The 23,183-nt window shown below is 42.4% G+C and overlaps 1 protein-coding gene across 2 annotated transcripts in view; it reads left to right on the forward strand.

Annotated features, from left to right (window-relative positions):
- SPAG17 (sperm associated antigen 17) overlaps window positions 1-23,183 on the forward strand; it is a 206,556-nt gene that overhangs the window by 93,618 nt on the left and 89,755 nt on the right. For both annotated transcript variants that reach the window (XM_061637825.1, XM_061637834.1), the window contains exons 19-21: window positions 1,782-1,969; window positions 7,968-8,053; window positions 11,926-12,210. In XM_061637825.1, the coding sequence (XP_061493809.1) occupies window positions 1,782-1,969; window positions 7,968-8,053; window positions 11,926-12,210 (559 nt within the window). The remainder of the gene's footprint in view (window positions 1-1,781; window positions 1,970-7,967; window positions 8,054-11,925; window positions 12,211-23,183) is intronic.

Below are 23,183 nucleotides of genomic sequence, written 5' to 3' on the forward strand. Positions count from 1 at the left end.
GGAGTGGGAAAGAAAAACCTAGCTTCTTGTCAAGATTAAGGAAGGAGATAGGAATTGGGGGGGGGAATCCATGTAGATAAGCTTGATATTAAGATTTTCAGAAAATTCCATCTCTAGTTATTAATTTCTGAATAGTTGTCATACAAGTGAAAATTGGTTGTGATATATTTAAACAATTTCCAAGCCCCTAAATACTTAGCAAACTTAGCGCATAGAATTACATATAGGAGTATCAATATCAGTGATGAAGATTCCCCACAGGGTTAATTAATCATATATTTGACAAATGGTTTTCCAGGGAATGCCTCTGTTTTCTGTCAGTAATTTCAGCCACTAAGATGCTAGAGTTCTTAAAAGTCGTGGAATAATCTTCACATATTGGCCTGATTTGCCCAGTATGGTAAGCCTAGCTAGCTAACTTAATGTCTGTTCTGGGAAGCATGGTAGAAAGCATTGTTAAAGATAGAATTACAAAGCATATAGAAGAGCAAGCTTTGCTGAAGCAGAACCAGCATGGCTTCTGTAAGGGTATGTCCTATCTCACTAACTTATTAGAATTATTTGAGAGTATCAGCAAGCATATCAATAGAAATGATCCAGTTGGCACTGCATACATAGCTTTTCAAAAAGCTTTTGACAAAGTATCTCACCAAAGACTTCTGTGTAAGCTTAGCCTTCATGGAATAAGAGGCGAAGTCCTGTTATGGATGAGCAACTAGTTAAGAAACAGGAAGCAGAGAGTAGGAATAAATGAACTGGAGGGATGGAAGAAAGTAGAGTCCCCCAAGGAATTGTATTGGGATCTGTGTTTTGTAAGTTGTTCATAAATCATTAAGCTGTTCTTAAATCATCTAGAGGTAGAGGTGAGCACTGAGGTGGACAAGTTTGCTGATGATACCAAATAGTTCAGGGCGGTTAAAGCCAAAAGGGATTGTGAAGAGTTCCAAAAGGATCTCTTGAACCTGGGTGAATGGACAGTAAAATGGCAAATGAAATTCAGTGTAAACAAGTGTAAAGTGATACACATTGTGACAAAACTTCTTAATTTCACATGTATGCTCATGGGGTCTGAACTGGCAGTGAATGACTAGGAATGAGACTTAGGGGTCATAGCGGATAGCTCAGTGAAGATGTTGACCCAGTGTGCGGTAGCTGTGAAAAAGGTTATTTCCATGCTAGGGTTCATTAAGAAATGAACTGAAAATAAACTGCCGCTATCATAATGCTATTATGCAAATCTATGGTGCAGCTACACCATAGATATAGTTAAGGGTATAGTTCTGGTCGCCTCACTTCAAAAAGAATGTTGTAGAGCTGGAACAGATTCAGAAAAGAGCAACCAAAATGATCAAGGGGCTGGAACAACTCAGGAATGACAAAAGTTAAAACATTCTAGGCTTTTAGTTTATTAAAAAGGCAAGTAAGGGGGGATATGATAGAAGTGTATAAAGTTATGTATGAAGTGGGAGAAAGTGCATACAGAGAAGTTCCCCCCCCCCATGCAATAGTAGAACTTGTGGACATCCAATGAAGCCGAATATTGGAAGATTTAGGATAGACAAAAGGAAATACTTATTCACACAGCACATAGTGAAACTATGGAATTGGCTCCTACTGGAGGCAGTAATGGCTACCAACACAGGTTGATTAATAAAGCTGAAATATTTTCTAATATGAAATGCAATAGCCACTATTTAATGTTAATATTTTGGTATGAGAATGAAAAGGTTCTTGATCGGTGTGTGTTCTTGTTGACAGTTGACTTCCCCCCCCCCCCCCAGGAATTACCTGGAATTGGTGGCTAGCTCCATCGATGAATGGATTCTAAGAGAAGAAACCAAATATCAGGAAGAAAAAATGGCTAAAGAACTAGAAGCACTTAGGTTAGCTAAAGAGATGGCAGAAAAAGTGCCTGAAGTCAAGTCCCCGCCTACTGGGAAAAAAGGTGCTGGATCAAAGAAATCCAAAAGTAAGTTTCTTACTGTGCAATCCTCTACATGTCTACTCAGAAGTAAGTCCCACTGAGTTCAGTGGGTCTTATTTTCAGGTAAGTGGTTATAGGATTACAGTCTTTCTTTTTCATTCAGAAAACAACTTGCAATCTTCATTATGATTGGAAACATTCACCAAGTTACATAGAAGCCAGGTCCATTTATCTATGTTAGGGGGGTTCCAGCACAGAAGCCATGGATGAACATGCACCTACTAAGGCCTTCTCTGGTGCTCCTGAGATGGTCTTACTCACCCTGCCTTCTCCCCCCTGCCCCCGCAGTTGGACTTGAAAAAAAGCTACCTATTGTATTAAACAGAAGGATTTTTGAAGACCTGTTGCAATAGAGGGGGGGTGTCATTCAAGCCTAATTGTTGTATGGCGGTGTGTGTGTGTCTGTGTGAAAGAGAGAGAGAGCATTGGGGGGATCACAGCCATGACTCACATACACACACACACACACACCACCATACAACAGTTAGGCTTGAAAGAAGAATTAGGCTTCATTCAAGTCTTTTTTTTAATGGGAAAGGGGGGCCTTTTAGCGGGAGATCAAACTGGGAAGTGAGGGGTTACTCTCTTCATACTAGCTGTGAACTCTGTCCTGCTGAAAATGCCCCCCTGCCCCACAATTAGGCTTATATTTTTTTTAAAAAAAATGGATATTGTTATGAGCATGGGGGTTAGAATGGATGATTCCTGTGGGGCCCCTTTCCAGCCTCTGATCTAGAATCCTGAGCCTTGGGGCTGGCTCTGCTGGCCAGATGAATTTCTTTTGTTAAACAAATAGAGTGGCCAGGTAGGATAATGGGTCTTTCAGTTGCCCAGCAACTGGTGAATGGGCCAGGAAGATCCTTTTGTCATTGAAACTCTTCAGGAGAGCCTTCCCCCCCCTTCCTGGCCACGAGCAGAGGTTTGTGTTTTTGAGAGGGTCTAAAGAAAAGCTGTTAACTGGAGGCAGGCAGAGACACTGGCTCTCTGCACCATGGCATTTGGGGTGCTTCCTGTAATATAGATGGAAAAGCTGGATATTGGCCTGCTGATGCCTTGAACCCCCTCCATCTTAAGCTCAGGTTGGAATGTGTGTAAATAAATAAACCATATTTCATAAAGACACCACAGTCTCTGCTGACCTTCTTCCCAAAGGAAACCAAACCCTGGATGAGCACAGGGACCCCGGAAATCTCACCGCTCGGAGATTGGGGAGGCGCGCAACAATATCTTTTTCAAGCCTAATGGCAATGGAGGAAACATGGTGTTTTGGGGGAGTCACAGCATGGGAGGCAAAAAGGTTAACATTTCCCTCCCCAGCAATGGCCATACACAAAAAACACGCCCCACACACATATACACCACCATAAGCTTGAAAAAAGCCTTCTTTTCAGTACAATAGAAGTCTTATTTCAAACCTGATTGTAGCAGGAGAGAGGCATATTTTCTTTGAGCAAAGATGCTCTCAGGTGGGATGTGATCTCTCTCTACTAGCACTTTTGAGCAGGATTGCATCTACTTCAGAGTGCTTCACTCACAATTGGCCAGCCCCCACCAGTTTCTACTCCTGCCATTGCATTGTGAGGTTATGTCCCACAGGCTGCTTTCAGACATAGGGTGTATTGCATTAGTTTAATGGATTAAAATGGTAGTGCTTCTGTCCCAATTCCTTTTATGCTGCAGTACCTGAAAGCATGTTTTTTGTCATATACCTGCATTTCGCTCAAATGTCTTTCATACTGTTGCAACTGAGGACATGAGGATCAGGTAAAAAAGCAAGACTAAAACAGCAAGAAGCAAAAACTCCAAAAAGAAAGAGCCAGAAATGAAGCACTGAGGAAAAGGAAAAAAGTAGTCACTTTAAACTAGAGGCTGCTGCAGCCCGCCACTGTGGATGAGGTAGCAAAGACTAAGGAGAGGAGGGCTTAAAAGACAGTGGAAAAGGACTTGAAAAGACCTGAAAGCAACTTCAATAACTAACATAATAAGCCTCATGTCTGAAAGCAGCCAGAGGAAAGTAGGTGGAGTAAACTGAACACAGAGAAGAGAAAGGTGGGTAAAATCTTTTACATCTTTTAGCAGTTGACCAGCTCCATGGTAGGGGTGTTCTACAATTCCACCCGATTTGGATTTGGTACCGAATTTTCCATTAATTCGCTTGTTTTCAATCGCTGAGGGTCAGATTTTAACATAGCAAATTTCTGCTACTATTTTTGAAAATGGACTTTTTAAAAAAAAAAATCTGCCTCTAGAACATTGATTGTAAGTGTGATCATTTATCAATACTTCCTTTAAAAATACTGATAGTTCCTTCAAAATATTGATATTTCCTTTTAAAAAATTGATATTAATATCAGTATTTTTTCCGAGCCAAAAAGCACACGGAATGGTAAAAGCCGTAGCTAGTAGATACAGAACAGACTCGAATCGATACCAGCCTGTTAGGTCAACGGAATGCTTTCAAACCGGCACCAGCCAATCGATCCCATCCCTACTGTATTGGGGGGGGGCAGAAGAGTTGAAAAAGAACGACGTCCAAGGCACAGGTCAGAAGACAAACAGAAAAACAAATGTAAAGGAGGACTCACCAAGCGTAATAAAAGGCAAATAGGGAACAGGCATATTCAGGAATGAGTAAAAAAAATTAGAAAAATAGCAAGGCTGGAGAGAGAGGAAGCTGGAATGCCTGTTGCATGACAGGCAGCTAGTGCAAAACTCCCACAATTTTCAGGATTCCCAACCTTGCAAACAGATTATTTCTGGTGTTATTTCTCGCAGAAATTAGCACTAAACTTGCACTATATTCCACTAGATTTTCTGAACTAGATTTTACATAGTGTGAAAGATCAAATATAAAGCACAAATTATCAGGTAAGAAATTATCTGAATAACGGAATAAAGTACAGTGTGAAAACTTATTTGCTTCATCCGTCCATCTTTGCTCAGGCTTGTGTTTGATTGTATTCATTTGCTTTGACTATATTTCTTGGAATTTGTATTTGCTGTTTGTGGGTGTAGTTTGTTTTTTAAGGCTTTTTAAAGATTTTAGTGTGTAGGAGAGAAACTGTTTTGAGTTCTTTCCTCAGGTTTTGGTGTTTTCTGTTTAGTGTTAATGTCTGTGAGGGATTTTCGTTGGTTGTGATCAAGTTTGCTGTTTTTTCCTTTGCCTAGAGCTTAGCCTTTCTGTTTTTCAGCTGTATTGTTTTCCCCTTCTTTTATTTCCCCTTGTAACCCCCCCCTTTTCCTTCTGTTTTTAAAGTGAATCTCTTTTCCTGGCCTGTTTTTTGGCTTTTTCTGGGGTATTTTTGCCCTTTTTTGGTCATCCAGATAGCGGCCCATTGCTTTGTGAGGAGATCTTTAATGGCCAATTTATACTCCTGTCCATCATTTTGTAAGTCCCGCCAGCCAAGCTGTTGGCTGCAGCAGCTCTGTGCTTATTTATATTGCTGCTTCTGCAAAGGCTGGGCCAGCAGCTGCTGCAGCTTTTGAATTTTTGTGATCCCCCATTAGCTCTGGCCCATCTGCTCCTGTTAGCTATGGGGAAGTCTGGCCTATGAACAAGAGGAAACTGCTAAAGGCCATAAGGCAGCATGTAAGGCAGCACATAAGCACGATATTCCTCGGTTGGCATCTACTTCTACTGATCAGGGCACCATGTCCACCTGTTGGCACTGGGGACAAGGGGACAGGTGCAGATGCCACCCTCCATTCTGCCTTTGATACTGTTGCTGAGGAGGCTGCTTTGACTGTAACTCATGAAGTTCCTAAAGCAGCCATTTTGAAGGTGGGCCACCAGGGGGAGCCTGGTTTGATTTCCCACTCTTCAAACCATTCGGGATTAAGAGGCTCTGTGTGAAGGGGGGAGTCTTTGTGCATTCCAGAATCCTTGTGGATTTTTCATCTGAAGAGAATTTTTTGGGTTTTGAGGTTTTTCCCTCTTCTCAGCCTCCCTCTGTTCCTGCTCCAGATTGTAGCTGGTGAGGGAAGGTTAATAGGCATGGGGGAGCACAATCACGATTGGGACCATAGTGTAGGGATAGGTGTTTTTGACCCCCTTGCCTCCTCACTAGTCCTAGTTCAGATCAGCCCTGCTATGCCCACTATTTGCACTATTTGCACTGAAATGAAAGCTTCTATTAATGTAAATTCAGATTGGAACCAAGTGGGGGAGGCAAAGAGTTGAAGCCTCTTCTCCCAAAGGGACATGCTATTTATTTACTTTAGAAAACCCATGAATGCTTATTGTGTGCATGGTATCATGTCTAGTTGTGCATATATATATCAACGTATGAAGTCCATTGATCCATCTAGATCAGTATTGTGTATAAAGCTTGCCAACCTTTTTGGACCAGTGGGCACATTTCAAATCTTGAGAAAGTCCTTTGGGCGCCAGCGACAAAATGGCTGATGGGGGCATGGCATAACACAAAATATGTGCTGTGTGGTGTGTGGCATAATGCAGAATTAGAGAGAATACAGTCATTGTTGCTTTCTCATTCCAATCACCAGACAGCCTCATGTTTACTGTGGGAAGTCACCTATGTCCTCCAGATTGTGGAGATCACATCGCTGGTTTTTTTCTCCATGTGCAATGATGCTGTTGCTATCTAATAAGAGTGGACAGTACCAGGAAACACGTGGAAGGTAGCCACACCACACTGTCTCACGCACACACGTAAATGCACTCACCACACACATACAGACCACAGACGCACATGCATCTCTTTGTCTCTCTCAATCACTCATACATAGCCACACATTTCTCACCACCTATCTGCCCAAGTACATCTCTCCCTCTCTCACAGACCATACATGAATGCATACATACATACCTCTCACTCATGCGCTTAACTCACACATCTTTCCCCCTCTCTGCCTAAGTGCATTTCTTCCTCTCTCACACAGGCCACTTTCATACATATATCTTTCCCTCCCTCTCTGCCTAAGTGCATCTCTCTCTGCCCCCCCCCCACAGAGAGAGAGAGAACGTACATGAGCAACCCCCTTTCAGAAAAGCCCATCCACAGGCAAAGGTGCCTGCCACCAGCTCCACATGCTGGCAGGCAACAACTGGTTGTGTGAACGGTGTAATTCCCATCACTCCTTTCTCCTCCCCCTGAAAAAAGAGACCCTTCGTGGGGTGAAGCAAGTGCTTACCATAAACTCCACATGACAGTTGGGCAGCAAAGAAGCAAACAAGCTGAGCCACTAGGTAAGTAGGAAAGCCATCCCTGCTACTTCTCCCTCCCCCCCACAAAAAAACATAGTTTCACACCTACTGGAGTACAAGGAGCAGACCTTTCCAGCTTCAGCAATTGCTCTGCACTGCTCTGGCATTTCAAAATAAATTAGATAAATACACAAGGGTTGCCCAGTTGGTCCCTCTGGATGCCACGGTAGGGTTGCCCATGAGAGCCTTCATAGGCACCATGGCTCCCATGGGGGCTTGGTTGGTGAACCCTGGTATATAGAGTATGTGAAGTGTCTTCTTCCTGTAGTATGGGGTTGATACTTTTCCTGCTGTTCTTTTGGCACCTTGAGGTTATCCTGATTGACTACTACCAGGACTTGTTCGTTACGAGAAAGGAACACATCTGTATTTGGAGCTTAAGGAAGCTTTGGCCAGTTGAAAGATACCTATTCATCATGTAGCTTACAAAGAAATATAGCAGAATTAATATTGGTGTGTACTTAAATGAACATGAAAATTTAAATGAAATTAAATTTTCTGATAAAGGAGCATATTTATTTATTAAATGTATATTCCACCCTTCTTCCCAAAGAAGCCTAGAGTGACAGGTGATGGGAAGATATTATAGTAATATCCAGATTGCTTGTACTGAGTATATGGCAACTTGACCTCTATATGCTTTTTCAGATTTGACATTGCCTTCATTATATAGCCCTTTCAATGAGCCATTTTTGGTAGTTCATGGTTGTTGTAATGAAATTTTAATCTGCTTTATTCTTATTTCAATTCTCAAAGGTCCTACCAAAAGTAAAGTCGATGTTTCTCCAGAACCTTCAGTTGAGAATGGAAAAAATGTTTTTGTCAGAGATGACTCTCTCAAGGTAAAAATAAAAAAAACCCTAATCCAAAAATAATTTCATTTGCTGTAAGTGTTCCTCTGTCATATGTATGTACTTAATACCTAAGGATGTGACTACTTGACCAGATCAACATATTTATGGCAGTAACAGCAGCTGTAGTTTGATAATAGTAAGGATATTTTGTGTATAAAGCCACACACAGACACGATTAGTTGGCACTTGAAAAGCTTTGCAAACAAATAATCACAGTGTTTACATGTACTACTAAAATCCCATAACATATTGACATGCCTGAAAGGTCTTACCCCTTATATATTCAGTTGGTCACTGTGCTCCGCAGGTGAGGGCCTCCTACAAATACCATCTTATCACAAAGCCCGCTCTGCACAACATAGGAAGTGGACCTTTAGTGTTGTGGCACTCACCCTTTGGAATTAACTCCCTCTATAGGAAGACACCATCTCTGTTATCTTTTCAGTGCCTACTGAAGACTTTCCTCTTTCAACAAGCCATTTAAGTAGAGACCTTATCCCAGTCTGATGTGTTGGAATTGTTCTTTAAGAATTTCTAAAGATTTTTTTAAAAAGATGTTTTGGTTTATAAATAGGTTTTTAAGATGTGTTAATATTTTATCGCCTGTTTGCCGCTCTGGGCTGCTCTTTGGAAAAAGGACAGAATGTAAAATTTATAAATAAATACATAAAAGTTAAAAGCGAGGAAGAGCAAATTAAACTAAAAGTAACCCAATAGTAGATCAAAAGAGGTTGAAATGAAAAAGTTTTCATGCCTTGAAAAGAGAGGAACATATATCATTATTTAGAGGGCTGAAGCCCTGCTACAGTAAAGGCACAGTCATCCTTAATTTGATGTGAGTATCAGGAGTCGATAGTATATGAATGTAGATGGCTGACAGGAGAAAGTTCCAGAAGCAGGTTTCAGACATAAGTGACTGCCCAGTCTTAAAATCTAGCCACCTTTTTACAGCCAATGCAAAGGTACAAGCAACAGAGACCTATAGTAGAATAAAGACAAATTTATTGTGGAATAAGCTTTTAGTGGGAGTGAGACAACTTTGTTGGAACTATGAAGTGATTTTCTTAGTAGATGTGAACAGGTGTTTTTACACACTAAAAAAACAAGAAAACACTAGAAATAGTACTGTACAGTGCAAATTAATATGACCCAGTAAAAAGTAGGTGCGATCATGCCCAAAGAACACAGGTTAGGTGTAATGTAATCATACCTACCTAGACCAAATAAGTGTGTGTGTGTGTGTGTGTGTGTGTGTGTGTTGAACATGTGTATTGCTAATAACGAAGTAGTTATGACATCCCCAAAGGACTTCATGTACATATTTTACTAAATGTCCAAAATTTGACAAATTTCAAAAACCAGATTTATGTTTCCAGACTTTTGACCGTGAATGGTGGGGTTCACTGGTGTGACTATCAATATTTCCCTGTAGTGCTGGGAAGGGCTTTTCTGGGATATTCCTCTTGGTGGTCAGATAGGTTATTCTTGTAGTTGACATCAAAGAATGGGCCTGCCCACAAAATAAAAACAGATTCAGGAGGTGTATCATGGTTCCTCTGAACACTCTTATTCAGACCAGAAGTGGGAGGCACTTGAGAATGAGTACTCAAGATGGGAGGAGGGGCAGGGATGAACAAAAATAATCAATGAGTCATTTTTAGCATTAAGAAAGTGTTGGCTTCCTCATTTGTCACTGTTAAAATTAGCAAGAGAGATAGGATCTTGGAACTTCAAGATTTTCTTTATCAATAGGCCAGTACTCCCACCTGATGTCCACCTATTTTCATTTCAAGGAATATGGAAGATCTTCTCACAAAGAGATTTTAAATGGGTTCCATAAGTCTGAATTCACCAAGTTATGCTGAAACAAAACAGCTGTAATGGATTTTATCTCAAATTGTCTGTGGCTAAAAACAAGTGGCTTGGCCTCAGTCATAGCCCACATAAATTTACTCAACTGATGATTAGCCTCTAACTCAGCCTTTCCCAATCAGTGTGCCTCCAGATGTTGTTGGACCACAACTCCCATCTTTACTGACCATTGGCAATGCTGGCTGAGGCTGATGGGAGTTGTGGTCCAACAACATCTGGAGGCACACTGGTTGAAAAAGGCTGCTCTAACTGACCTCTCAGCCATCTCTTCTCCAATCTGCTCCTCATCCTCTAAAAAGTGACTATCAGATAGTGTATTATTTATCTTTTAGAAGCATTTTTACCCCCTTTCTTGAAAAGATTCCCAGTAGCTTACAAATATAAGTCTTAAGGCTTACAGGGCTGTTTAAGCCATCCAACTGATTCAGTTAAGTAGAGTCTCCTGACTCAAAACTTGTTAGGCCCTAGTAAACTAATTCCTATGTAACTTTGAAATCCAGTCTTTTCATTTTCTGTGTTGGTTTTTTTCCTCCCTCTCTTCTGGAGTAACCATGAAATCATCAGCCACCATAAGAGCCACCACTTATTTATGTCCTCTCGGACAAATGAATTAGAATACTCCAGCTGCAGTGTCACTTGTAATGCCAAGAATTCAGTCCTGAATCCTTCCTTCTCCCTTAAACTACCAGGAGGTTTTTATACTAGCAGGATCATATTCTTAACATGAATCAGTAGGAGAGGATGTAGGCAGGTGCTCAAGAGATTTTTTTCCTCCAAAGTAGATAACTTCATTCTTCACCAGCAAAATGATAAAACTGCAGCCAGTCCCCACCGCCACATAATTGTTCTGCACTAGGCTGATGAGTCACTGAAAACCCTGATAAGACCAGCTAAGAAAAACAATCTGCTTTTTCTTTGGACTTTTTCCTTTTTTGTCCTGATATTCCAAATATCACAATATATATTGTCACATATGTCACAATGATATGTTAGTCTTTAAGATGCCACATGGCCTTTTTTTTTTTTTGCTGCAGCAGAATAAAAAGACTACCTGTCTCAAATTTCTCTTGAGACTGCAGTCACAGCAATGCAGGCTTGTTCTCCTCCTTGAAATAATGATGTTGTACAGTTGCCTCCATGCATCTCGATAAATGAGATGCCTGCACACACACACACACTCACAAACCCAAGAGGCAACTTGTAGGACCATCATAATGTATAGACACTTTAAAAGTGTCCATTATTTCCATCATAAAACAGAATGACAATTAACTGAGGACCAAATGAACTTTGATATGATGGTCCATGATTAGATCCCTTAGGATCTTTTTCTTTTGTAAGAGAAAGGAAAGAAAGCTTGTTTGGAGGGTGGAGTCAGTTAGCCTTCATCCTGTTGCTGATTCCCTGATGCAAATCCCCTCATACCAAAGTTTGATATTAGCCATGTTGTGGCCTGGATCCAAATTAGGGATGGAGAAATTAGCACTTAAAGCAGAATTTATCAAATTTGCACTTTCCAAAACTATATTTGAAACGAAACACAATCATACTTCAAAATTTGCGCTTATTTGAATTTTGCAATGCAGTTCTCCAACCGCTGTTTACAAAAATGCATGTATTAGGGGAAAATGTGCATAAAAATCAATATATTAGTGAAATATCCTACAAAAATGCTTTATGTTCAAAATTGCTTGCAAAAATGTCTACATTTGTCAAAATGTATGGGTTCAGTAGAAGAAATTCACACTAAAGTACTGAAGAATTTTCATGAGGATTTTTTTCCAAAAAAAATCAACTATTTGCCACAGAAATGTAGAGGACTGAAGTAAAGATTGAAAAAATGAGAAACAGAGAGAAGTGAAATTGACAGACCTTTCCATCCCTAATCCAAATTGCCCTTCCCCCAGTGGCTGCAAAAGAAAAAATTACCAGTCATAGAGCTCCCACATGATGTTGAGTTTGGCCCTGAAGTCTTAATTTTTATACAGGCTTGGAAGGAAGAGCAGGAGCGGCTCTTAGAGGAAGAGCGGTTGAAAGAATTAAAAAAAGCTGAGAAGAAGGAAAAAGCCGGTAGCAAAAAAAAGGGCCAGAGTAAGGAGCCATCAGCCTCTGATGAAGGAAAGCCATCCAAAAAGAAACCTTCCAAAGATAAAAGTAAATCACCATCTAAATCGCCAGAGTCGGCTAAATCACCAGAACCTGAAGATCATGGAAAACTGCACAAGCAAAGTAAACAGAATATCCCTCCTCTACCACCAGAGAAAGAGTATGAGGTGAGACCATTTGTTACTGCATTAATCTCATTAGGAAGGTATTGCCCTTTTTCATATTGTAAGGGCTCCACTGCTTGTATATCTTGCCTCATGTCTGAGCTTTTCCATACAGGCAAACCTCAACCTCAGTCGTGTTTTAACCTGTTTATTTTCTCCTAATCCTGTGTCCCATTTGTATGTGACATTGGAGAAGTACATTCTCCAGTGTATGTGATACTGGAGAAACTGTGTGCTGGGGAAAACATCAAGTAGTGATACCTTTGCTTCTTCACTTTCAATATTAGGCTAGATTCTGCTTTTTGAGACCAGAAAGCAGGGCCAAAGACCTTACCTGGGAGGAAATGCCTTCCTCTAGACTCCCACTTATCTTCCTGCCATAGTTTAGGGAGGCAGAGTTTGCTGTTGGGCTTTACAGAAATCCACAAAACAACATCAAACAAACAACATCAAATAACAGTCAAATATTTAAAGAAATGAAAGACAGCCCAGAGGAGAGCAGGCACCCCTTCCTCCTCTGAGTATTTATGTCTCTCCAAATCTGGTTAGACAAGACAGATTGAGGAATGACCAGCCTAGGTGGCCACTTTCTCAGGTGTTCCTCTAATGTAATTAAACAACATCCTCCTGCCCCCATTGCTGTTGTCAGATGGTTGCCATAGGAGAGCCCTCATGCTGAAGGAAGTGTCCATAGCGCAGAGTTGCATTTTGATGGGAAACATGTCTAGTATCTCCATTTCAACTCCTCCTTCCCAGGCCTTCTCTTCCACCACTGAGACACAAGAGGCACAGGACTCTGAAGGTGTGGCGAGTAAAATGGTTTTCAGATCTCCTGATCCTGGAGAGAGGTACTGTCCACACTAGGGTTGCAAGGTCAGAAGCATCCCAAACCCTGAGATTTCAGGAGTGTGCCCTAGTGATGTCATGGGGTGGGCCCTTGTTGTTGTTATGTGCCTCCAAGTCGACTACGACTTATGGCGACCCTGTGAGTCAGCGACCTCCAAGAGCATCTGTCATGAACCACCCTGTTCAAATCTTGTAAGTTCAGGTCTGTGGCTTCCTTTATGGAATCAATCCATCTCTTGTTTAGCCTTCCTCTTTTTCTGCTCCCTTCTGTTTTTCCCAGCATTATTATCTTTTCTAATGAATCATGTCTTCTCATTATGTGTCCAAAGTATGATAACCTCAGTTTCATCATTTTAACTTCTAATGATAGTTCTGGTTTAATTTGTTCTATTTGTCTTTTTTACATTCACTAGGGGTGGACCCTAGTGATGCCATTAAGCATCAACCACAGATGCTTGGAGCATACCACTAAAAAAAAATTATCTGATTGGGAATTAAGGTAGAAAACTTTGCTAAATGAGGGTGTTTCCAGGTCCAGCTGAAGTGACGGGATCATTCCTTCTCACTTTCTTAGAGAGCCTGGGTAAGGAACATTTAATCTAGCCTACTTGCTTCTGGCAAGAAGGGTTTAAGCACCCTCAGTCCAGGCCAGTCACCAGAAGGCCGTTGTAGGAAGAAAGCCTAATGTTGTGGAGATGTTAGATGGGAACAGTCAGGAGTAATGATGGATGCCCCTTAAGGCTGCAAATCTAAACACACTTACTAAGGAACTAAGCCCCATAGAACTCAACAGGACTTACTTCTGAATAGATATTGTTAGACTTGTCCTTTTGGTAAGGCTTGACTAGGGATCCTCTGCAAAGATATCCATATCCAAGCAGGGTTGGCAGCCCCCTACCTAGAATGCCCTGCCTGTCTTTTAATGTGGCTGCTCCAAACTTCTTTACAGACTTGACACTTCACTGTAGGGAGAGGTTTGAGAAATGGATAAGAAGAAGATGCTCTTACTCTTTCCTTCCTACTTTGTGGGCTTGGTTTGGTCTACATTCACCAACAGTAGATTGGGAACAACAGCAATTGAAGTTACACTGCCCATTATGTGAATTCTTGTACCACTATTGAGCAAGAAACAAACCATCATGCAAATAACAAGGTGCATCATTAGTGGGTTTAAGGGGGTTGAGCTGACCACATGGAACCACTGTTGTTGCTTCTATGGATGTAAAGGAGTAAGGTCTGAGGTAAATGAAATGCAACTAGTAAAAGAAACAGTGATGATTTCCTAAATGCAATACCATACCAACCACAACAAGATTCCTATGAGTAAGACAGAAAACTCAGCATCCCACAACAAGTCAGGGTCCCTAACCAAAAACCAAAACTAAAAAAAATCCTTGCAGCCAGTCAGCCAAGGTCACAGAAATTCCCATGCAGCACAGCCTGACCCAGGGGCTGCAGTTAGTGCAGAATGCTGTGGCATGATTGCTGACATGAGTGAGACCCTATCAGCATATAATACCTCTGCTCTGAAATCTGCACTGGTTGCCGATTTGCTACCAGGCCAAGTTCAAGGTGTGCTTTTCATGTTACAGATTCCACATAGTACGTATTCTCCTTTTGTAAGAAATCGATCCTTTAGTGTGGCAGTACCTACGCTTTGGAACTGCTTGCCTAGGCAGGTGCCTTCATTGTATTCATTTTGGCACCTGCTAAAAACATTTTTGTTTAAGCAAGCCTACCCAGGCATGTAGAAGCTATTTTTTATGTTTTTAACTCATTGTTGGTTTTATTATTTAAAATGTTTTTAAATACCTGTCTTTTGCCAATAATTTTATTGTTTTAATTCCTTCTATAAACCGCTTTGAGGTTTTTTACAATAAAGCATTATATAAATGTTGTAAATAAAATACATAAATAAATTTCTGAGTCACTGTGGCCCTTGGGTCTCTTTCCTCTTTTATACCGAGTCAGGCCATTTGGTACCATCTAGCTCAGTACTGATGACTTGCACTAGCTTTGGCTCTCCAGGATTCCAGGCAATAGTCCCTTCCAGAGATTGAATTTTGGATATTTGTATGTAAAGCATGTTCCCTAGCACTGAGCTACATCCCTTTTTTAAAAAGTATATTTTAAAATTGTTCTTTTCAATTCACTAATGAATGCACAGCCTACCTTGGGCAGATCCACACTTTGCACTTAAAGCACATTCAACGTACGTTTGAAGCACATGAATCCCATCATTGAATCCTGGGAATTGTACTTTGTTAAGGGTGGTGGGAACTATAACTGTGAGGGGGAAACTATACTTCCCAGGATTCTTTGGGGGAAGTCATGCGCTTTAAATGCGAGTTGGATTTGTTTTAAATGGATTATGTGGATCTGCATTACTTCATAAACTTTTCCTGCATATAAATCATTTTAATTAAATCTTAAAATGGAAATAAGCTGTAAAGTTTACTTGGTGACCATGGGCTATGCACCATCTCTCAGCCTAATCTGCCCCTCAGGGTGAAAACAACAGAGGGGGCATGACCTCCCTCAAAAAGAAGGGCACACTTAAAATGTAGAGGAAATAATAATTTGTAAATAATAATTTACAATCATAGTATGAAATCAGATACGTATCAAGACATAGTATGAAGAAATAGTTATATAACCATGAATGTCAAAGAAGTTTATTATTTACACAACTTGTAAATATATTTATAGTGTAATTCCATGCATGTTTACTCAGAAGCAAGTCGCAATGTATACAATGGGACTTACTCAGAGAGGGAAGCATGCACAGGACCGCAGTTCAGTGATAAGGAACTTCACTTACCCAATGCAAAATTCAGAATCATGCCACGTTAAGCTGTTTTGTTTACCTCACAGGGTTGTTGGAAATATTCCATATACGCACACACTGGAGATTTAAAAATACATACACCCCATATAATAGTTTATTGTCAAAACCAGTTGGCCATTGCAGAACATTTTTTTAAAAAATAACTAATTGTTTCCTGCCAAATAAAAGCAGTGACACCTACGTAAGCCCTGCCTAACTGCTTAAAAGGGAAAAAAAAGGATTAGAGGGAGAAAGATTTACAATCCTTTTCTGTTCACTCAAAAGTCCCATTGATTTTTAGCACACACTTAACTATGTCTACTCAAAAGTAAGTCCTACTGAATTCAGTGGGGTTAGCTTCCAGGTATGTGGAATTAGCATTGCAACTTTACTCCCAGAAAGTCTTCATATTGGGAAGATTTCAAAACAGATTAGGAATAAGACAAATAAACTGCCCTCTTCAACAGTCCAGTAAAATTTAAACTTGACTCCTAAATTAGAAAAGTATGTACACTTTTTAAAAATTCTGTTCAAAAATTATTTGAAAGATAAAAATGTATAATATGCCATTTTTGCAAGTAATTAAGAAAAACCCTGCATGTACCCTTTTATGCCTATGAAGATCCTGCTGCAAACTTATGTTGTGGTGCAATCCTATGCTTGTTTACTCAGAAGCACGTCCTAATCCTGTACAGAGAAAGTACACTTATGTTGCTGAAAGCTATATATTTATTGAATTCCTAATGTGAGACAAGCAGGAATAGGAAACTGTGGGTTTAGGTATTGCCTGGAGTCAACAAATCTTGTCAATCACAACCTTGACTTCACTTATTGGCTAAAAACCTGAAAACCTGAAAGGGCAGCGATTTGAGCAGCCGGTACTAACAGAAGTTGTGGGGGGGATCTGACATTTTGATTTATATCTTTTGAATCAGACTACCTAGAAACTTTTTTTTCAATGAAAGCTAAGAGTATGGAGATTAAGGTGACTCACCCAGACACCTGGAGAGGACCCCCAAAAACCAGAGTCTCCGGGCGACTCACCCAGACACCTGGAGAGGACCCCCAAAAACCAGAGTCTCCGGGCGACTTTTTTTAGGTAGCTTAAAGCTGAACAGTAAAATCTTCAATCTGTCTTTCCTAAGAAATTATCCAATCCCTGTGCTGGTGGATTCATTGGATGATCTAACCCAGGCTCTCCAGTTGTGGAAGCATGTAAACCTATCCAAATGGAAAGCTAGTTGGTCATTTTATCTAGTAGATCTTTCAGTCATGAATTCAAGTTATCTGCCAGAGATTTCAGATCTTCTCCCTAAGGTCTTCTTCTTTGTCCACAACCTCAGTTGTTCTGGATGACTATTGGGAGACTGAGAGGTAAGCACTAACCTCCTCACAATGCCGCCACCTGGTGTTAATCATCCTTCCGTGTATGTTTTCAACTCTCAGATAACATAAATTGAATAGTTTTGTCTTGACTTGGACTATCATGACCTTGAAACTACCACTGAAAACATCCTGTTCTTCCCCTAAGATTGCCTAGATTTCAACCTTAGATGTAATATCTTTCAGCCCTCTCAGGCATCATTAGTAAGGAACAGGATTACAATTTTACCTTCTATTCACCAGGTTTCTTTTGAGTCTGAATGTGGTGTTACGAGCCCTACCTCTCTTTCTTGGGACTGACATCCTTGAAGGTCCTAACTCTACAGACTGTTTTTTTAGACTATAACACAAAGAGTTCCAGAGCTTGAGGTGTTCTCTGTTGAACAATAGCTTTGCATTTTTCAGCATGATAGGGTTATAATTCTAACTTTCTTGGAACACAGGAGTTGATTTTTCTGTCCTTTTATCTACATCTCCTTTCCCCAAAGCAACACCCAGAGAGAGCTCCTTCTGTGTATACAAAGCTACCACTGATAAAAAAAAATTAAAATCAGGGCAGCCAGGTGCTTCTACTGTGCATCTAAAGATGATCTCAGGGGTGACTTCAGCTCCATCTTGTGGTTGAAGGCAGAATAACATGCTCTTTTACCAAGCTCTTCTTGCTCCTCCTTATGTAGCAAAGTCAGTTCTTTATTTGCCTCACCAGTGTGGTCGTTTCAGCACTCTCTGCTCCTTACTAGGATTCAGGCCTGTAACTCTGTGTGTTCTTTAACTCCTTTGTATTTCTTGCAGTGAGTTCTTGTCTTTGTTTTCGTTTCTTTTTTTAAAATGCCTTTCCCTGGATTGCAATGTCATCTTCCCCTTCACCCCTCAGTTAGGCCTCCAGTTTGTGTGCTTAAGTGGCCTCATCCCTGGATTACTTTCCCGCCCCCCCCACGACCCATTCAACTCAGCACTGCCTGGTTCGCTTTCCCACCTTTTCCAATTGCCCATTTACTTCAGGGGTTCAGCACTTCCATATTCTCGCCTTCCCATCGCCCTTCTGGCTTACCTCAATGTTTGTTTTCATCAGCTTCAACTTCCCTGCTTTTCACCTCCCATATCTTGCCTCCTCATTCCCACCTTTCCACAAAAAATATTTAAAAATTAAATAAAAAAACCCTAGCTTTATTCCCAGAGAAAAGAACGTTCCCTGGAAGTTCCCATAAGACTCGCTTGGCCAGTTAAGCACACTGTCGCTCTAAGGCCATGGGGAAAGCCAAGGAAAAGTCGGCTGACCCAACAAAAAAATGGAAGCCTCTGCAGCAGATGCTGCCATCCCCTGCTTCTGAGATTCAAAGCTCCATACAGCTAGCGGCTGCAGCCAACGCCCCCACCACTAGAATGGAGGGTGATTTGGGATCAAAGGAATCAGTGGGCAGGGAGACTAGCCAGTACTAGAACTCTGGCAGCACCCACTTTGGCATCTTTTGTCACACAGGGTCTGTGTGCAAGAGCACAGGAAAACACTGGGGCTATGTTATATACCTTAGCTGAACATGGGAACCTTAGTAGCAGTACCCAACAGCCTACATGCAGCCCAGATGGGGAGACAGATGTCCTTTGGCTGCCCTGAGTTTAATTTTCTCTACCCAGTCATCGCCAGAGGAATTTCAGGATTTTCAGGACCCATCCGATATCAACCCTTACGCTCCTCCATACCCCCCACACCTCCTACCTGCATGGTCCTCCTCTTATGGGTCACAGTTTCTTCCCTCAGAACCAGTTCTACTCAGGGGCCGCCACCCCCAGTACAACTACAGTTGTCTGACCATATGCTCCAGCAGTTGAGAGACACTATTGTGGCTGCCCTCTCTAAGGACCTGACTGGGAGGTCCCAAGCCTTACCTCATTCTTCCATGCCTGGGCACCCTCTGACTATGGCTCAGACTGCCCCAACTTCACAGCAGACAACAGCTCAGACTGTCCCAACTTCACAGCAGGCAACAGCCTGCACGTCTGTACTATCTCGATCAGCCCACCTGTCAACATCAACTTTGGGCCATGTTTCCCTAAACCTGCACGATATTCGCAGGGGGCGTGCAAAGGATCCAAGAACCCCACCCCCAGCAAAGAAATCTCCAATGGACCTGGAGGATCCAGAGTCTGACTTAATTGTTCTAGATGAGGAGAAGTGGAATGGCAACTCAAAGTTGGAGAAGACATCTACTCCCTCTTTCAAGATACACATTTTCTCACTCTGTTGTGTAAAACTATGGAGTCATTAGAACTGGCTTCTAAAGATGAACCCACAGCCCCCTCTACCTCCATGGTGGCTGCAATCTGCCCAGATCCTCAAACAAGAGTCATGAAACTCCCCTCTCCTCTATCCAAGATCATTCAGTTGGAATTCTCCGGCCCCCTGCAGTACAGGAAGTCAGTAGCCATCATGAATAAACATTATGTCCTGGATCAAACCCTAATGAATAAATGGAAAATTTCTCTTACAGACACACCTATAGCTGGACTAGTAAATCCTTCGCTGAACCCTAAGCACTTGGATGCGCAGCTCAAGGATCTTTCCAATCGCAAATTGGACCTGTGGCTACGCTGAGCCCATGACACAAGTGCACTATCACTGAGGGCTGCAGCATCCTTTTCAGTGTTCACTAGGACAGTTTTATTGGAGGATTTGTTGGAGGATTCAGCACAAGACCCTACTTGGTTTTGCCAATCCATACTTAAGATCTCCAGAGTAGTTGCCTTCATGGCAGACGCAGGTATGGTTGCAACAGTTTTCTGCCCGGGCTGTTACAGCAGGAGTCTTCGTCAGAAGATCTCTTTGGTTGAAATCATGGGACGCAGATGCCACTGCCTACAACAATTTGGCCTCAGAGCTCTATGTAGGTGGTAATTTCGTCGAAGACTCAGCATTAGAAAAGGTATTAGTTGAGTCTCAGGACAAAAAGAAAGTCCTTCCTTCTAAGAGAAAAAAGGACAGGTGCACATTTCAGAAACCCTTTCATCCCTATTCCTCAGGCCAGCACTTTCAAGGCTGTTCTTTCATTTTTATTTATTTTATTTATTTATTTAGTTTAATTTATATACCGCCCTAAGCCCGAAGGCTCTCTGGGCAGTGTACAAAAAGATAAAAACAAGCACAATATATAAATACAATAAATAATAATAAGAAAACAAACAAACAATAACGAACCAAACAACATCCAAAATACGGAAATGCTGTTTAAAATACACTTTAAAATGCCTGGGAGTATAAAAAGGTTTTCACCTGGCGCCGAAAAGATAGTAGCATCGGCGCCAGGCGCACCTCATCAGTGAGACTGTTCCACAGTTCGGGGGCCACTACTGAAAAGGCCCTGGTTCTAGTCATCACCCTCCGAGCCTCTCGATGGGATGGTACTGAGAGGAGGGCCTTAGATGTTGAGCGTAGTGTACGGGTAGGTTCATATTGGGAGAGGCGTTCCACCAGGTATTGCGGTCCCATGCCGTGTAGGGCTTTATAGGTCAAAACCAGCACTTTGAATCTAGCCCGGAAACAAATAGGAAGCCAGTGCAGACGGGCCAGAACAGGTGTTATATGAGCGGACCTTCTGGTCCGCGTCAACAATCTGGCCGCTGCATTCTGGACTAGCTGTAGTTTCCGAACAGTCTTCAAGGGCAGCCCCACGTAGAGCACGTTGCAGTAGTCCAATCTAGAAGATACCAGAGCATGAACAACTGAAGCGAGGTCGTCACTGTCCAGATAGGGACGTAGCTGGGCTACCAATTGAAGATGGTAAAAAGCATTCCGTGCCACCGAGGCCACCTGGGCCTCAAGAGACAGGGAAGGATCGAAAAGAACTCCCAAGCTACGAACCTGTTCCTTCAAGGGGAGTGTAACCCCATCAAGAACAGGATGAACATCCACCATCTGAGCAGAGAAGGCACTCACCAACAGCGTCTCAGTCTTGTCTGGATTGAGCTTCAGTCTGTTAGCTCCCATCCAGTCCATTATCGCGGTCAGGCAACGGCTTAGCACGTTAACAGCCTCACCTGAGGAGGATGAAAAGGAGAAATAGAGCTGCGTGTCATCAGCGTACTGATGACAACGCAGCCCAAAACTCCTGATGACCGCACCCAGCGGCTTCATGTAGATGTTGAAAAGCATGGGGGACAGTACCGATCCCTGCGGAACTCCACAATGGAGAGTCCAGGGTATCGAGCAATGTTCCCCAAGCACTACCTTCTGGTGGCGACCCACCAAGTAGGAGCGGAGCCACTGCCAAGCAGTACCCCCAACTCCCAACTCCGTGAGTCTTCCCAGAAGGATACCATGGTCGATGGTATCAAAAGCAGCTGAGAGATCAAGGAGAATCAACAGAGTCACACTCCCCCTGTCCCTCTCCCGACAAAGGTCATCGTACAGGGCGACCAAGGCTGTTTCGGTGCCAAAACCGGGCCTAAAACCGGATTGAAATGGATCAAGATAATCAGTGTCATCCAAGAGCCCCTGGAGCTGGCCGGCAACCACCCGTTCCAGTACCTTGCCCAAGAACGGAACATTCGCCACAGGTCTATAGTTGTTCAGGTTATCTGGGTCCAAAGAGGATTTCTTCAGGAGTGGTCTCACTACCGCCTCTTTTAGGCAGTCAGGGACCACTCCCTCTCTCAAAGAGGCGTTTATTATCTCCTTGGCCCAGCCGGCGGTTCCGGTCCTGCCAGCTTTTACCAGCCAAGAGGGGCAAGGGTCCAGAACAGATGTGGTCGCCCGCACCAGTCCAAGGATCTTGTCAACATCCTCAAGCTGTACAGACTGAAACTCATCCAATAAATAAGGACAAGACCGCGTTCTGGATGCTTCGTTGGAACTCACTGTCATAACATTGGAGTCTAAGTCCCGGCGAATGCATGCGATCTTATCCTGGAAGTGCCTCGCGAACTCATCACAGCGGGCTACAGATGAATCCATAATATCCCGAGGGCCAGAATGTAAAAGCCCTCGTACAATTTTAAAGAGCTCCGCCGGGCGGGAGAGAGACGCCTTAATTGTGGCAGCAAAATATCTCTTTTTTGCTGCCCTCACCGCTACTATATACCGCTTAGAAGAAGCACTTACCAAAGCATAATTGCGTTCGTCAGGAGTTCGCCTCCATCTTCTTTTATGGTGCCCAAGAAAGATGGTTCTTTCCAGGCAGTCCTTGATTTGAAGCACCTGAACCAGTTCATCCAGTATTGTCAGTTCAGGATGGAGACACTCCAGTCCATCAAGGTGGCCTTGCAGAAAGGGGAGTTCCTGTTGTCAGTACACCTCAAGGAAGTCCCCATCTTCTGCCCACACAGGTGATTCCTAAGGTTCCTAATGTTCGCAGTGGATGGTCAAAATTTTCAGTACAAGGCAGTCCCTTTGGCCTTTCATCAGTCCCCAGGATGTTCGTGAAAATTGTGGTCACCCTGGTGGCTCACCTCAGACTCCAAGGGATTCATGTCTGTCCCTACCTTGATGATATGTTGACTCAGTCCCCATCCCTCATGAAGGCTTGGGAGGACATCCATTTTATGTTAGTGTGCCTCAAGGATCATGGATTCCTAATTACCAGGACAAAAGTCACCTTGTCCCCTCTTGTCAAATTCAGCACTAGGAGCGCTCTTGGACGTGGAACAGGGAATTATTTCCTTGTCCCCGGAGCGAGTTCTCAAAATTCAAATGGCAGTGCGTTCAGCAGATTTTATGTCACTGGCTGTAGTCTTGGGACTCATGACCTCCACCTTCGAAATAACTCAGTGGGCATGACACCTCTCCCACCCCCTGCAGTCAGCATTGCTGCAAGACATCATGTACAGGTGTCTGTTCCTCCTCCAGTCTGCAATACCTTACTATTTTGGCTACAGGAATCCAACCTGCACAAAGGGGTGCCCTACAGGATTCTCCCCAAACACTTCT

This window comes from Rhineura floridana, chromosome 1, assembly GCF_030035675.1.
Source record: "Rhineura floridana isolate rRhiFlo1 chromosome 1, rRhiFlo1.hap2, whole genome shotgun sequence".
Lineage (NCBI taxonomy): Eukaryota > Metazoa > Chordata > Lepidosauria > Squamata > Rhineuridae > Rhineura > Rhineura floridana.